General features: G+C 49.0%; 1 protein-coding gene and 1 pseudogene across 1 annotated transcript; both read left to right on the top strand.

Annotated features, from left to right (window-relative positions):
• Nucleotides 1-5,618: 5,618 nt before the first annotated feature.
• LOC144279372 (chemerin-like receptor 1) lies at nt 5,619-6,476 on the top strand. Its single transcript, XM_077840826.1, has one exon. It carries the CDS (start codon nt 5,619-5,621, stop codon nt 6,474-6,476), a length of 858 nt encoding a protein of 285 aa, XP_077696952.1.
• Nucleotides 6,477-16,510: 10,034 nt separating this feature from the next.
• Nucleotides 16,511-17,359, top strand: LOC144279357 (chemerin-like receptor 1; annotated as a pseudogene).
• The last annotated feature ends 213 nt before the right edge of the window (nt 17,360-17,572 follow it).

The raw sequence follows: 17,572 nt of genomic DNA, 5'->3' as shown, positions 1-17,572 counted from the left end.
CTGCCATTACATGATGTAATTGAATTGATTTAGGCTTCTATGGATGAGATTTTGAAAAGCACCTATGCGTTAGCATAGCAAAAGATCTTTCCAGCAAGCTGGAAGAAACTATAAAAGAGGGGAAGTGACGTCACCACTTGGCCTCACTTGCCCCACAACTCAACACCTGGAAACATGTCGGGAGGACAAAGACTTTGACCTGGGGAAGTTTGGTATTGGTCTGAAAGACAAGCCCAGCCTGTGTATTGAGGGACTGTCACCTGCTTGTACAATCTGCAAGGGTGAGACATGGCTTGATTAAAATCCTGTCTAGTTTATTTTACTCAGACTGTGAATTTACTTTTATTTCTTGTGTAACCAACTCTGATCTCTACACTCACCGGTTATAATCACTTAAAATCCATCTGTCTGTAGTTAATAAACCTGTTTATTATTCTACCTAAAACTGTGTGTTTTGATGGAAGTCCTTAGGAAATCTCAGCTCAGTTTACAAAGGCTGGTGTTTGTGCTGTCCACATCAGGAGAGGCACAGACTGGGTAATGAACTTACACTTGCAAAGATTCTGACCAACGCAAGAATGTACATTTCTGGGCTGCAAGGCCAGGGAGCTGGGGGGAATTGACTGGAGCCTCCCTGTTGATGGTTCATGAGTGGCTGGGAGGTCATTCATGGAACTCAGCTGGGTGAGTCCCTGCCTGGGGATGGCTGTGGAAGTGCAGGACCTGCCAGAGGTTTGCAGCGTGACACAGTGTCACAGTGTGAGAGGGATACCCCAGGTTGGTGGGACAGAGGGCTCAGCGGTCCCACAGCCCAGATTGCATGCCGGGAACCCTGTCACATTGGCTTTTTAAACCCATGTCTCAATGAATCCTGATATTTCCGGACAAAATTCATGCAACTTTCACCCTTTGCTCTGTCGCTGGCCCTTCTCCAGCGTCCAACCAATCCCCCAGCCAGTCACGAGCAGACTCTATGTCGTGTGGCTCACAGACAACAAAGTGAGAGATTGACGATCCACCCGCCACATGGCAAGGTCTCTCCAGGACATTTGAGGGGTGACTGGGGGTGAAGGGTGGCAGGATCCACCCATGAATCACTCCCGACCCAGCAGCACTTGGGGGGCCCAAGCTGGGTCTGGTGTGTTTCCAGGTGTGAACGGGCTGAATTTTTGCAATGATGCAGCAGCAGCTCAGCTCCTGCTCTGGGGCTGTGGCTGCCCCGGATGTGGGCGACCATCTCTGCAGACGGAATCTCAGACCCTTCCCCACGAGCGGCCCCAGGGCTGAGCCGAGCTGTTTGAGGCTTGCACAGAGCTGGCTGCCTTGGAGGCTTTTCAGACTCAGCTTTGTGAGCATCTCCCACTCCGCATGCTCCCTCCCCCTTGAGGACAGCTTCCTGCCCCCAGACAGACTCCGTGTGTGGGGGGGGAGGAAAGCTGCAGGTGTTGTGTATGTGTTAAGGGAATCAATTCTGAGATGCTGTCAAGGTTCCTCCCGCACTCTGAACTCTAGGGTACAGATGTGGGGACCTGCATGAAAAACCTCCTAAGCTTATCTTTACCAGCTTAGGTCAAAACTTCCCCAAGGTACAAAATATTCCACTCTTTGTCCTTGGATTGGCCGCTACCACCACCAAACTAATACTGGTTCCTGGGGAAGAGCTGTTTGGATGCGTCTTTCCCCCCAAAATACTTCCCAAAACCTTGCACCCCACTTCCTGGACAAGGTTTGGTAAAAAGCCTCACCAATTTGCCTAGGTGACTACAGACCCAGACCCTTGGATCTTAAGAACAATGAACAATCATCCCAACACTTGCACCCCCCCTTTCCTGGGAAATGTTGGATAAAAAGCCTCACCAATTTGCATAGGTGACCACAGACCCAAACCCTTGGATCTGAGAACAATGAAAAAGCATTCAGTTTTCTTACAAGAAGACTTTTAATAAAAATAGAAGTAAATAGAAATAAAGAAATCCCCCCTGTAAAATCAGGATGGTAGATACCTTACAGGGTAATTAGATTCAAAACACAGAGAACACCTCTAGGCAAAACCTTAAGTTACAAAAAAGATACACAGACAGAAATAGTTATTCTATTCAGCACAGTTCTTTTCTCAGCCATTTAAAGAAATCATAATCTAACACGTACCTAGCTAGATTACTTACTAAAAGTTCTAAGACTCCATTCCTGGTCTATCCCCGGCCAAAACAGAATATAGACAGACACACAGACCCTTTGTTTCTCTCCCTCCTCCCAGCTTTTGAAAGTATCTTGTCTCCTCATTGGTCATTTTGGTCAGGTGCCAGCGAGGTTACCTTTAGCTTCTTAACCCTTTACAGGTGAGAGGAGCTGTCCCCTGGCCAGGAGGGATTTCAAAGGGGTTTACCCTTCCCTTTATATTTATGACAGATGCTGTGTCTGATTCACCCAGGACATATGTAAGAAAGTGAGATTAAACCTTCCAGCTTCAATGCAAGGGTGAAATCCACAATCCCCTCCCTCTCTCCCCGCCCCGCAACCTCTCCCTGCCCCTCTGGCTGCAACCCCCCGGCTTGAAGTGGTTCCCATCATATATATGATTTACAGTTTGATTCAGTGGGTCTCACCACCCCCACTGTTCAAATTTTTCCAGCAACCCTGACACCATCCCACTCCCCACAGCAGCCCCCCTGTTACTTGTCTAAACAGCCCCCATGCCCCACCCCAGAGGCGGCCATCATCAGGATGGCCCATTTCTCCTTCTTGTCAACTGTTTGAAAGGGGCCATCCTGATTATCACGACAAAAGTTTTTTTTTCTCCCGCTGATAATAGCTCATCTTAATTGATTAGTCTCGTTACAGTTGGTATGGCAACACCCATTGTTTCACATTCTCTGTATATAGCTATCTATCTTCTCACTGTATTTTCCACTGCATGCATCTGATGAAGTGGGTTTTAGCCCACGAAAGCTTACACCCAAATAAATTTGTTAGTCTCTAAGGTGCCACAAGTCCTCCTCTTTCTCTTTTTTGCTATAGACTGTTATCCAAAGGCTCAGGGCTGACGATGCCAGTAAAACCATCTGACCACTAGATGGCAGCAGATGTCCAATTCAGGTGCTTGTCCTAAACTGGCAATCAAGTCACCCCGTCCCCTTCCCTTTCGCGTGGTCTACACTAGTAACGGATGTTGGTATAACTACGTCGCTCAGGGGTGCGGAAAACCCTCCACCCCCGGTGATGCTGTTATGCTGACCTAAGGCCTGGTGTAGACGATGCTTCTCCCATCAGCACCGCTCCCGCCTCTCGGGGGGGTGGATTAACGGCGCCGATGGGAGAAGCTCTCCCGTCAGCACAGACAGCGTCTTCACTGGGCTGCTTCAGCGCCGCAGCTGCATCGGTGCAGCCTTCCTGGTGTAGACGTGCCCTTTGATCAACTGAACTGACTGAGCTCCTGGAGTCTCTCTCTGCCAAGCCCGGGGGCCAGTCTGTTAATCCTTCTCGTGGCTCTTCTCTGACCCCTCTCTAGTTGCTCAACATCCTTCTTGGGGGGGCGGGAAGGGGGGTGGCGCCAGAACCGGACACAGGATCCCAGCAGCGGTCGCACCAGGGCCAGATCCAGAGGGAAAATCACCTCCCTGCTCCTAAGTGACATTCCCCTGTTCAAGTATCCCGGCATGGCTGCAGCCCTGTTGGCCCTGGGAGGTCACGTTGAGCTGAAAAGTGCCCCCACGCCTGAGGCCTCCAGGCAAAAGACGAGAGAGGAAGGCAGGTTGCAGGCCAGGCTGTGGTTTGTGTGCTCTCTAGCACAGAGCGAGGGTTTCCTTCGCGTTGCCTGGCCTGGAACGTGTCCCAGGCCGAGGGGTGGGGTCCCTGCAGCAAAGCCCGGGCTGAGAATCTCCCGCGTCCCACCACCAGTGGGTCTCTGTTCACTTTCCCCAGCCAGGAGGGGCTGGAGGGCCGTGTCCCAGCTGGCGTCTCTGCTCCTGGAAGCTCGCGGGGGGGGAGTCAGCTGGAAGTGGCTGCCTCAGCCCCTGCTCTCTGCTGGGGCCCCACCATCCGCCCCCGGATGTGGACAGCCGAATGCAAACACCTGGCTAGGGTCCAGCAGGGGGGAGCTTGTGGTTCTCGGGATGTCTGCATGTAGCAGTGGGTGTCAGAGGCCTTCCAGGCTTTACAGATGTGATCGGACCCAGCCATGTCCTGTGAGCTCCACCCATTGTCCCCCCCTTTCAGATATATCCGCACATGAACAGCTCCCTGCTCCGGGCTAAGCCAGTCTGGGCGAGCTGCAGGCATCACGTTGGAGACCTAGGACAGGGGTTGACTCTGGGACACTGCGTGCCCCCAAAACACGGGTAAGGAAATGAGGTAAACCCCTCAGCTGTCCCATTGGATCTCATTCTACCGCCACCCCCACTAGCTCCTGGATCTCCCCTCTTCCTGCGGCCCCCATCCCCTCTCCTCATCTGCTCCGCATAGCGCCAGTTGAAATTATTTGTGGGTCCTGTTGTCAGAGGTCACGGTCCCCCATCGTGCTGGGTGCTGAACAGACCCCAACCAAGGTCGGGGGCCCCATCACAGCAGGCAGTGCATAGACACTGACTGAGATCGGGGGCCCCATCGTGCCAGGCACTGCACAGACCCAAAGGGTGAAACAAGCCTGGGCACAATAAACTCACACTCTGAACAGATGACTGTTTGGAGGGTAAACTGAGTCATGGGGCCATGACATGACTTCTCCAACCTCCCCAAGCAGAGTCTGGAATGGGACCCAATCATCCTGACTCCCCATCTAAAGACTAAAATAGACTCTTGCAATATCCTTCCTTTTGGCTTGTTACTGGTCTCTTCTTCCTCTTGTGTTTTACCGGGTTGCTTTTTTTGTCATTGTTGTTGTTTCAATGTTACTTTTCTCCTCCTTGAAAGCCGCTCTCCATCACTTGAGGTTTTTACAGGGAGGGGTTCTTTCGGTTGGGATTTTGCCCACCCGGCTTCACTAACTTACCCTCCTAAAAAGGCCCAAACCACACAAAAACTCTGCTTCAAAATGAAGGGGGAGAGGGGGAAGAATCACTTTAAAAAATTCCATTATTTCAAAAGAAAGGGGGGAAACGATCATTCATTAATTTTATTTTTTAAACCAAGACGGGGGGGAAGGGGTCTCTCCTTTCTCCGTCTCTGAATTCTGGTCCGCCACCACCCTAATTGTCCACTACCCCTTTCCTAGAAATCCAACTTTTCAGCAAGAAGCTGGATTTTTTTTTAATATTTCGTTTAGTCAAAAAAAAACGATATTATGTTAAAACAAAAATGTTTGGGCAGAGAATAGACATAAGTCCTGCATCTTGGCAGGGGAATAGACTAGATGACCCTTGGGGTCCCCTTCTAGCACTCTGGCTCTATGCTTCTAAGGTGTTTGAATCATTGGTACCATTGGCCTAAAAATATTTGATCCTGTCTGAGTTCAGCTCAGGACTGGGGGAGTATATAAGCTCTGCAGGTGTCTTGCTCTGTCCTTGTCCTCTCCTGGAGCCCATTTCATTGCTCTTCCTTCCTTTGCTCAGTACAACGTCTGCGCTGCCCCCGCCAAGCCCTGAGGAGAAGGAGGGGATATTGTGACGGTAACTCTCCTGAGAATGGTGTTCCCAATCCTCTCTCTGGTGCTGAGTGCCATGGCCTTCTTCACCGGGCTGCCATTGAATGGGTACGTCGTCTTTGTCACCAGCTGCCGTACAGGGAGGACAGCCAGCGCCGTGTGGTTCCTGAACCGGGCCATGGCCGATTTCCTCTTTATCGTCTTCCTGCCAATCAGATTCATCTTCATCCTGAACTTAGACCAGGCCAAGATACTGAACAACACCATTATCTCGCTCCACATGTTCTCCAGTGCCTTCCTCCTCACGGCCCTCAGTGTCGATCGCTGCATCCTCGTGGCATGCCCTGAGTGGACCCGGAACCACCGCACACCCCTCCTGGCTTTCATGATTGTTATAAGCCTGTGGGCCATGTCTGTTGGGTTCAGCTTGCGGTATGGTGATCTCTGGGAATCCCTGCTCTCACCGGCCAGTATACGCATGAATGTCCCACTGGATGAAGGGAGGGTGAAGGCTGCCTTTGTGATCCAGTTCCTAGTCGGGTTTCTGATCCCATTAGCCTTGATCTTAATCCCAACCTTCTACATCGTTCTAGCTGCCAAGCTGAGAAGGAACAGGCTGATCCAGTCCACCAAGCCGCTCAAGATCCTTCTTGGCTTGATCCCGACCTTTTTCGTCTGCTGGCTGCCGTATCACGTCTTCTCCTTCCTGCTGATCTCACCTAAGTACCCCCTGCCTTTTCTTGTCACAGAAAGCAATTTTGCTTGTATCCTGTCATATTTCAACAGCTGCCTCAACCCCATCTTCTACCTCACCATGGAGGAAGAGTTTCTGAGGTACCGGTATCGTGCACGCAACCCCCAAACCACCGACAACTCAGGGCCGGAGCCGGCTGAATAGGGGAACGGATGGAATTGTTGATATTTCTATGGAAAAAGAATTCTGTTCACTGGGACATGTAACTTCCTCTTGATCCCAAAATTGTCTTTTTTAGCAAGTGAATTTTTTGGCCTTATTCATAGAAGAGCCACAAGAATGATTTCTGGATTAGAAAACCTGCCTTACAATGAGAGACTCAAGGAGCGCAGTCTATTTAGCTTAACAAAGAGAAGGTGAAGGGGTGACTTGATCACAGTCTGTAAGTACCTACATGGGGAACAAATATTTAATAACGGGCTCCTTAATCTAGCAGAGGAAGGTCTAACATGATCCAGTGAACAGAAGTTGAACCTAGACAAATTCAGACTGGAAAGGAGGTGTAAATTTGTAACGGTCAGAGTAACTGACCCTGGGTTTAGCAGGCCAATGCTCAAACCGCTGAGCTATCCTTCCCACCGATACGTCCTTTTCTATGTCTTCATGTCCTTGTTTTTCTCATCATGTCATTTTTGCTGCCAGTGGGGCTCCAGCTCTTCTTCTTCCCTGTGTTTGTTGAAGATCAATGGATCTATGAAAGAAAGGGTAACATTTTCAAAAGGGTCTAAGTTCTATTTTTTAAAGTGTTTAGGCCCTTGGAACCTTGCTGAGAGTCAATGAGACATAAAATAAGAATGGCCATATTGTGTAAGAGCAAAGGTCCATCCAGCCCAGTATCCTGTTTTTTGACAGTGGCCAATGCCAGGTGCCCCAGAGGGAATGAACAGAACAGGGAATCATCAAGTGATCCATCCCCTGTCGCCCATTCCTAGCTTCTGGTAAACAGAGCCTAGGGACACCATCACTGCCCATCCTGACTAGTAGCCATTGATGGACCTATCCTCCATGAAATTATTTAGTTCTTTTTTTAACCCTGTTATAGTCTTGGCCTTCACAATATACTCTGGCAAAAAGTTCCACAAGTTGACTGTGTGTTGTGTGAAGACATACTTCCTTTTGTTTGTTTTAAACCTGGTGACTATTAATTTCATTTGGTGACCCCTAGTCCTTGTGTTATGAGAAGGAGTAAATAACACTTAGAATCATAGAATATCAGGGTTGGAAGGGACCTCAGGAGGTCATCTAGTCCAACCCCCTGCTCAAAAGCAGGACCAATCCCCAATTAAATCATCCCAGCCAGGGCTTTGTCAAGCCTGACCTTAAAAACTTCTAGGGAAGGAGATTCCACCACCTCCCTAGGTAACGCATTCCAGTGTTTCACCACCCTCCTAGTGAAAAAGTTTTTCCTAATATCCAACCTAAACCTCCCCCACTGCAACTTGAGACCATTACTCCTTGTCCTGTCCTCTTCTACCACTGAGAATAGTCTAGAACCATCCTCTCTGAAACCACCTCTCAGGTAGTTGAAAGCAGCTATCAAATCCCCCCTCATTCTTCTCTTCTGCAGACTAAACAATCCCAGTTCCCTCAGCCTCTCCTCATGAGTCATGTGTTCCAGACCCCTAATCATTTTTGTTGCCCTTCGCTGGACTCTTTTCAATTTATCCACATCCTTCTTGTAGTGTGGGGCCCAAAACTGGACACAGTACTCCAGATGAGGCCTCACCAATGTCGAATAGAGGGGGACGATCACGTCCCTCGATCTGCTCGCTATGCCCCTACTTATACATCCCAAAATGCCATTGGCCTTCTTGGCAACAAGGGCACACTGCTGACTCATATCCAGCTTCTCGTCCACTGTCACCCCTAGGTCCTTTTCCGCAGAACTGCTGCCTAGCCATTCGGTCCCTAGTCTGTAGCTGTGCATTGGGTTCTTCCGTCCTAAGTGCAGGACCCTGCACTTATCCTTATTGAACCTCATCAGATTTCTTTTGGCCCAATCCTCCAATTTGTCCAAGTACCTCTGTATCCTATCCCTGCCCTCCAGCGTATCTACCACTCCTCCCAGTTTAGTATCATCCGCAAGAATGAGCTCCTACATACCATCACAGCCCTGACATATATTTATAGTGAAAACAGTCATAAATTTATTATCAAAGGTTAAGATTTAAGAGTTAGTAAGGATAATGGAAACAGAAAAGTTACATATACACCAAAACCATAACACACTTTCTAGAGATTAAACTTAACTTAACAAGCAATCCACCTATCTAAAGCAGTCTTATCTTGCCCAAATGTCCTTTACAGTGCTTCCAACCAGGGCATTCCATTTTCATGAATGTAATTGCACTGCCCACTTACTTCTTCAGGTGCAGGGTAAGAGATGCCCTTTTGCCTTCCTTATTTACTCTCTGCACACCCGTCAGGATTTCATAGACCTCAATCATATCCCCTCTTAGTCGTCTCTTTTCCAAGTTAAAAAGTCCCAGTCTTATTAATCTATCCTCATACGGAATCCGTTCCATACCCCTCATCATTTCTGTTGCCTTTTCTTTACCTTTTCCAATTCCAATATATCTTTTTTAGATGGATTTATATAGAGGTAATATGATATTTTCAATCTTCTTATCTGTCCCTTTCTTAATGATTTCCAACATTCTGTTCGCTTTTTTGACGGCCGCTGCACATCGAGTGGATGTTTTCAGAGAACTGTCCACAATCACTCCAAGATCTCTGTTTTGAGTGGTAACAGCTAATTTAGACCCCATCGTTGTATATGTATAGTTGGGATGATGGTTTCCAATGTGCCTTACTTTGCATTTATTAACATTGAATTTCATCTGCCATTTTGTTGCCTAGTCACCCAGATTTGTGAGGTCCCTTTGTAACTCTTCGCAGTCAGCTTGGACTTAACTATATTGAGTAGTTTTATATAATCTGCAAATTTCGTCCCTGCCCACTGTTACCCCCTTTTCCAGATTGTTTATGAGTCAGATTCTTCCCAAACCAATCACGTTCATCTATGAGTCTGACCATTTTGTTCTTTACTATAGTTTCAACCAGTTTGCAGGGTACGGAAGTCTGGCTTACCGGCCTGTAACTCCCAGGACCACCTGTTGAGCCTTTTTAAAAAACTGGTGTCACATTAGCTGTCCTCCAGTCATTTGGTACAGAAGCTGATTTATATACCACAATTAGCAGTTCTACAATTTCACATTTGAGTTCCTTCAGAACTCTTGGGTGAATCCCATCTGGTCCTGGTGACTTATTACTGTTTAGTTTATCAATTTGTCCCCAAACCTCCTCTAATGACACCCCAATCTGGGACAGTTCCTGGGACAGTTCCTTTTACCTAAAATGATTGGCTCAGCTCTGGGAATCTCCCTCACATGCTCAGCTGTGAAGACTGATGCAAAGAATTCAATTGGTTTCTTCGCAATGGCCGTATCGTCCTTGAGTGCTCCTTTAACATCTCAAACGTCCAGGGGCCCCTCTGTTTTTTTTAGCAGGCTTCCTGGTTCTGATTACTTAAATAATTTTTTGCTATTACTTTTTCAATCTTTGGCCTGCCACAGGGATGTTAAATCTAATTATATTATGGTCACTATTACCAAGCAGTTCAGTTATATTCTCTCTTTGGACTAGATTCTGTTCTCTGCTTAGCACTAACTCAAGAATTGCATCTCCTCTTGTGGGTTCGAGGACTGGCTTTTCCAGGAAGCTGTCATTTAAGGTGTCAAGAAACTTTATCTCTGCATCCTGTCCTGAAGTGACATGTACCCTGTCAATATGGAGATAGTTGAAATCCCCCATTATTATTGAGTTTTTTATTTTTATAGCCTCTCTAATTTCCCTGTACATTTTACAGTCAGTATCACCATCCTGATCAGGTGGTCGGTAGTATATCACCCCTGCGATGTTCTTATTAGAGCATCGACTTACTATCCATAGAGATTGCTTGCTACAGTTTGGTTAATTTAAGATTTTTACTTCATTTGACTCTACGCTTTTTTCGCATATATTCCCAATCCCCCACCAGCACAATCTGGTCTGTCCTTCCGATGTAATTTGTACCCTGGTGTTACTGTGTCCCATTGATTATCCTCATTCCACCAAGTTTCTGTGATTCCTATGATGTCAATCTCCTCTTTAATAAAAGGCACTCTAGTTCACCCATCTTATTATTTAGACTTCTAGCATTTGTATATTATCACTTTTAAAAACTGTCACTTTTTAGCTGTCTGCAATTACATGATGTCATTGAATTCATTTAGGCTTCTATGGGTGAGATTTTCAAAAGCACGTATGTGAGTTAGGTGCTTAACTCCTATTGACTTCAATGAGAATTTGGCATCTAACTCCCTTAACCAACCTTAAAAACCTAGTCCTGTGTCTTCATTGCCAAGCCTCAAACCTCATGAGCCGCCTCATAAAGCATCATGAGATGAGTTTTAACAAAAAGACATTTAGGTTCTTCTTTTTTGCTTCCTAATTTTTGGGGGGCAATTTCAAGCTTTTCTCTGCAACAATGAAGGCCAGAAACTTGCTAAAAAAATAAAAAATAAAACAGAAACAAAAGCTCAAATTCCCACCTAATCATATGATTCCAGGATCTGGGGCTTGGAGGAAAATGAGAAGCACAGTGAACACCGCAACCAAATCGTAAGGGTTGGTGACAGTACAAAACTCTGCCAAAATTTCAGAAAACCAGAACTATCCAGCTCTGTTTTGGAAGCCAATGGAGTGAGGAGCTGTTTCAAATATTGGGGACTTTAAAATAAAGTGTGTGTCTGTCACTGTGTACCTCAAAACGGCACCCTGGGACCACCATATTCATGACTGTCATATAAATATGAACAAAGTCTGCCTTGTGAGGTATCATTAAAAACGTCTTGATCTGTTGATTATTAATATCTGGTTGAATTGTATGTGCTGTCACTGTATGGGGAGTTGCTATGTGTGTGTTAGTGAAATAAGTTGTGATGTTGGGAACACCCACAACCAGCCTTTCAGGTACAACAATGGAGGAGCCAGACAGCGTTAATGGCTCATCAGCACCCATCCAAGAATCCACTATCTCAGGAACTGTACACAATGGAGATTTCTCAGAGAGAGAACGGAGACAATGGAGACTGTTTGACCCAAGTCATAGCAAAATATATTCCCAGGGAGTTGGAAGAAACTACAAAAGAGGGGAAGTGACATCACCACTTTGCCTCACTCCCCCCAGAACTCAACACCTGGAAACACGTCTGGAGTACATAGACTTTGACCTGGGGAAGTTTGGTATCGGGCTGGAAGACAAGCCCAGCCTGTGTATTGAGGATCTGTCACATGCTTGTACCATCTGCCAGGGTGAGACACGACTTGATTCAAATCCTGTCTAGTTTATAGAACTCAGACTGTGAATTTACTTTTATTCTTAGGTAACCAGCTTTGATCTCTATGCTCACTGCTTATAATCACTTAAAATCCATCTGTCTGTAGTTAATAAACCTGTTTATTATTCTACCTAAAACTGTGTGTTTGGTTGAAGTGCTTGGGACATCTCAGCGCAGTTGACAAAGGCTGGTGCGTGTCCTCTCCACATTGAGGGAGGGGTGGACTGGGTAATGAACTTACACTGGCCAGGCTTCTGAACAATGCAGGATGGTACCTTTCTGGGCTGCAAGGCCAGGGAGCCTGGGGTAATTGACTGGAGCCTCTGTATTGATGGTTCATGTGTGGCTGGGAGAAGCATTCATGTAACTCAGCCGGGTGTGCCCCTGCATGAGGATGGCTATGTAAGTGCAGGACCTGCCAGAGGTTTGTAGCTTGACACAGCATCACAATGTGAGAGGAACATTCCAGGTTGGTGGGACAGAGGGTTCAGTGGTCCCACAGTCCAGCTTGCATGCCAGGAATCCCGTCACAGTGGCTTTTAAAACCAATGTCTCAACGAATCCTGATATTCCCTGCCAAAATTCATGCATCTTTCACCCTTCACTACATTGCTGGCTGTTCTCCAGCGTCCAGCCAATCCAGCAGCCAATTGTACAGCAGACACTATGTCTTGTGGCTCACAGCCAACGAAGAGAGAGATTCATGATCCACTCGCCACCTGTCAAGGTCTCTCTAGGACTTTCAAGGGCTGACCGGGGGAGAAGGGTGGCAGGACCCACTCACTAATCACTCCCGACCCAGTGGCACTTCAGGGGCCCAAGCTTGGTCTGCTGGTTCTCCAAGTGTGAATGGCCTGAATTTTTGCAATGATGTGGCTGCCGCTCAGCTCCTGGTCAGGCTGTGGGTACCCCGGATGTGGGCAACCGTCTCTTCAGATGGGATCACAGATTTTTTGTCACGAGAGGCCTGAGAGCTGAGCTGAGCTGTTTGAGGCTTGTGAGGAGCTGGTTGCCTTGGAGGTTTTGCAGACTCCGCTTTGTGAGCATCTCCCATCCCGACTGAACTGCCCACCCCGCGTGCTCTCCCCCCTACTCTGAGAATACAGCTTCCTGCCCTCAGACAGAGTCCATGGGGATGGGGGGGTGGTAGCTGCAGGTGGTGTGTAAGAAAGTGAGATTAAACCTTCCAGCTTCAATGCTAATGTGAAATCCACAATGCCCTCCCTCCCCCACAGATCAGTCTCTGCCCCCCATCCCCCGCCCCAGGTTCCTTCCTGCACCCAATTCACCCCCCACAGGAGCCCCCCAGATTCCAACCCGCTCCCCATAGCAGCCTCCCCAGATCCTTTCTGGCTTCCACACCCTGGTCCCCAAAGCAGTCTCCGCACATCTCTCCCTTCCCCTCCCCATAGGTGTCGCATCGTCTTGCTTAAAGTGGTTCCCATCGTACACCGGCTTTACAGTTTGATTCAGTGGCTCTCAGCACCCCCACTATACAAATTGTTCTAGCAACCCTGACCCCCCCACACTCCCCACAGCAACCCCCCCCCGAATTCCTCCCTGTCACTTGTATAAACAGCCTCTATGCCCCACCCCAGTGGTGGCCGCATCTCAGCGGGAAAAGACCCTATAGATTAAGGCTTTCAACCTTTCCAGACTACTGTACCCCTTTCAGGATTCTCATTTGTCTTGTGTCCCCCCAAGTTTCTCCTCACTTAAAAATGACTTGTTTACAAAATCAGACACAAATATACCAGTGTCATGGCACACTAGTACTGATAAATAGTTTACTTTCTCATTTTATAAGTATAAAATAAATAAATTGGGATAAAAAGATCGTACTTACATTTTAGTGGACAGTATGTAGAGCAGTAGAAAGAAGCCATTGTATGAAATTTTAGTTTCTGCTGACTACGCTAGCGGTTTTTCTGTACCTTATTTAAAGCTGGGCAAATATCTAGATGAGCTGATGCACCCCACAGAAGATCTCTGTGTACCCCCGGTGGTACACGTACCCCTGGTTGGGACCCACTGCTACGGACTGGTATCCAAAGGCTCAGGGCTGCCGATGGCAGTACAAGCACCAGGCCTGTAGATGGCAGCACACGTGCAAGTCAGGTGCGGGTCAGAAACCGGCAATCGAGTCACCCCGTCCCCTTCCCTTTCGCTGGGTCTACGCTAGTAACGGATGTTGGTATAACTACGACACTCGGGGGTGTGGAACCCTCCAACCCCCGCCCCCGGGTGACGCTGTTACACCGACCGAACGCCCGGTGTAGACAGCGCTTCTCCCGTCAGCACCGCTCCCGCCTCTCGCGGGGGTGGATTAACGACGCCGAGGGGAGAAGCTCTCCCGTCAGCACAGACAGCGTCTTCACCGAGCCGCTACATCGCTGCAGCTGCATCGCTGCAGCCTTTCCCCGTGTAGACGTGCCCTCTGGTCAACTGGACGGACTGAGCTCGTGGACATAGGCCCCGACTCTGTGGAGGCTCCGGGACGGGAAAACCCACGGGGAAAAATTGAAGGGTGCTTTGCACCCACCAGCAGCTCCCCACCCCATCCTCCCCCTGCGTCCCCGCCTCTCCCCCTAGCTCCTAGTGCTTGTCGCCGCGAAACAGCTATTTCGTGGTGGCAAGCTCTGGGAGGGAGGGGGGAGGAGGGGGAAGGCAGGGCACTCTGGGAAGAGGTGGGGCTGGGGCAGGGATTTGGGGAGGAGTCCAATGGGGCAGGGAGGGGGCGGAGTTGGGGTGGGGACATTGGGAAGGGGTTGGAATGGGGGTGGGGCAGGGGTGGAGTCAGGGGCGGGAACGGGGGCGAGCACCCACCGGCGCCGGGAAGAGTTGGCACCTAGGCTCCTGGAATATCTCTCCTCCAAGGCTGGGGTCCAGTCCTTTAATCCTTCTCGTGGGTCACCTCTGACCCCTCTCCAGTTACTCAACACCTTTGTTGAAGAGTGGGCACCAGAACCAGGCAAAGGATCCCAGCTGTGGTTGCACCAGGGCCAGATCCAGAGGCAAAATCACCTCCCTGCTCATAATCGAGATTCCCCTGTTGATGCATCCTAGGACGGCCTGAGCCCTGTTGGCCCTGGGAGGTCACGTTGAGCTGAAAAGTGACCCCACACCTAAGGCCTCCAGGCAAATGACGAAAGACGAAGGCAGGTTGCAGGCCGGGCTGTGGTTTGTGTGCTCTCTAGCACAGAGCGAGGGTTTCCTTAGCGTTGCCTGGCCTATAACATGACCGGGCCGAGGGGTGGGTTTCCAGCAGCAAAGGCCGGGCTGAGAATCTCATGCGTCCATCTCCCGGGGGGCTCTGTTCGCTTTCCCCAGCCAGGAGAGGCTGGAGGGCAGAGACCCAGCTCGTGTCTCTGCTCCTGGAAGCTCGCCCGGGGGAGTCAGCTGGACGTGGCTGTCTCACCCCTGCTCTCCGATGCGGGCCCTGCCCGCCTGCCGCCGGATGTGGACAGCCAAATATAGACACCTTGCTAGGGCCCAGCAGGGTCGGGGGAGCTTGTGGTTCGTGTGATGTCTGCATGTAGCTGTGGTTGACGAAGACCTTTGAGGCCTTGCAGACATGCTCGGACCCGGCCACATCCTGTGATCTCCCCACATTGTTCCCCCCATCCCCCCGCCAGATATACCCCCACATGAACGGCTTTCTGCTCTGGGCAAGCTGCAGCTGTCGCATCGGGGACCTGGGAAGGGGGGTCGGCTCTGAAACGCTGCATCCCCGCAAGACACGGGTAAGGAAATGAGGTAAACCCCCCAGCTGCCCCACTGGATCTCATTTTTCTCCCCCCATCACTGCCCCCTGGGTCTCCCCCCATCCCCTCCCCTCATCCACTCCAGATAGAACCAGTTGAAATTATTTGTGGGTCCTCTTGTCAGAGGCCAGGTGCCTCCATCATGCTGGATGTTGCTCACACCCTGACCAAGCTCGGGGGTCCCATCATGCCAGGCACTGCACAGATCCACAGGGAGAAACAGGCCTGGTCACAGCAACCTCACATTTAAACTGAGAAATGTTTGGAGGGGAAACAGAGTCATGGGGCCATGACGTGAGTTATCCAAGCTCCTCAAACAGTTCAGTGGCAGAGTCTATGATGCAGCCCAGGAGTCCTGACTCCATATCTGCCCACTAAAACAAACTCTTGCAATATCCTTCCTTTAAAAAAAGGTCTTTGGGTTTGTTACTCGTCTCTTCTTCCTCTGGTGTTTTGACGGCTTTTTTGTTGTTGTCATTTCAATCTTACTTTTCTTGTCCTGGGAAGTTGCTCTCCATCACCAGAGGTTTCCATAGGAGGGAATCTTTCTATGGGGTTTTGCCTGCTCCACTAACTCACCTCCCAAAATGGCCCAAACCAGACAAAAACCCACTTCAAAATGAAGGCAGGTGGGAGAAGATTCACTTCCAAAAATTCCATTATTTTAAAAAAAGGGGGGAAACAATCTTTTTTTTTTTAACCAAGACAGGAATAATCAGCTCCTTCGGGAAGCTAACAGAAAGAAGATTATTTGGGAATTTTAGTGAAGCTTTGGTGTGGTCTCTGATATCTCTGCCTCTGCATCCTGGATACCCCCATTGTCCACCTCCCCTTGCCTAGAAATCCAACTTTTCATCAAGAAGCAAAGGGGTGTGTTTTTTAAACGTTTAGTTTTGTAGAAACCAAACTCTGTCCTTGTCCCCTCCTGGAGCCCTTTCATTTCTCTTCCTTCCTTTGCTCAGTACAACCTCCGCACAGCCCCGCCTAGCCCTGATGCAAAGGAGGGGATATTGTGACTGCAACTCTTCCAGGAATGGTGTTCCCAATTCTCTTTGTGGTGCTGTGTGGCATGGCCTTTCTCGCTGAACTGCCATTGAACGGCTACGTCCTCTTTGTCACCAACTGCCGTGTGGAGAGGACGGCCAGCTCCATGTGGTTCTGGAGCCGGGCCATGGCAGGCTTCATCTTCATCATCTTCCTGCCCCTCAGAGTCACCTCCATCTTCATCCTGGACTTAGACTCGGCCAAGGTGCTGAGCAGCACTGTCACCTCCTTCCACATATTTGCCAGCGCTTTCCTCTTCACCACCCTCAGTGTCGATCGCTGCATCCTCATGGCATGCCCTGAGTGGGCCGGGAACCACTGCATGCCCCTCCTGGCTTTCAAGAAGGTTATGGGCATGTAGGCCCTGTCTGTTGGTTTCAGCTTGCGGTACGGTGATCTCTGGGAGTCTCTGCACTTGCCTGGCAGCACCAGCATGAATGTCTGACTGGATGAAGGGAGGGTGAAGGCCGTCGTTGTGATCCAATTCCTGGTCGGGTTTCTGATCCCATTAGCCTTGATCTTGATCCCAACCTTCTACATCTTTCTAGTTGCCAAGTTGAGAAGGAACAGGCTGATCCAGTCCTTCTTGATCCTTCTTGGCTTGATCCCGACCTTTTTCTTCTGCTGGCTGCCATATATTGTTTTCTCCTTCCTGGAGATCTCAGCTATGTACCCTTGGACTGTTTGGAACACAGGAAGCACTTTTGCTTGTGTCCTCACATATTTCAGCATCTGCCTCAACCCCATCTTCTACCTCACCATGGATAAAAAGTTTCTGAGGTACTGGCAATGTACACGCAACCACCAAACCACTGACAACTCGGAGCCAGATGAATAGAGGAACAGATGGAATTGTTGATATTTTCATGAAGAAAGAATTTTGTTCGCTGGACCCATAACTTCCTCTTGATCCTAAAATTGTCTTTTTTAGCAATTGAATTTTTTGCTGTTACTCAAAGAAGAGCCATGAGAATGATTTCTAGATTAGAAAACCTGCCTTGGAGTGAGAGTCAAAAGAAGCCCAATCTATTTACTTTAACAAAGAGAAGCT

Source organism: Eretmochelys imbricata, chromosome 24, assembly GCF_965152235.1.
Source record: "Eretmochelys imbricata isolate rEreImb1 chromosome 24, rEreImb1.hap1, whole genome shotgun sequence".
NCBI classification, from domain to species: domain Eukaryota; kingdom Metazoa; phylum Chordata; order Testudines; family Cheloniidae; genus Eretmochelys; species Eretmochelys imbricata.
Note: the sequence above shows the minus strand (reverse complement) of the source record. Positions and strands in the feature narration are given on the sequence as shown.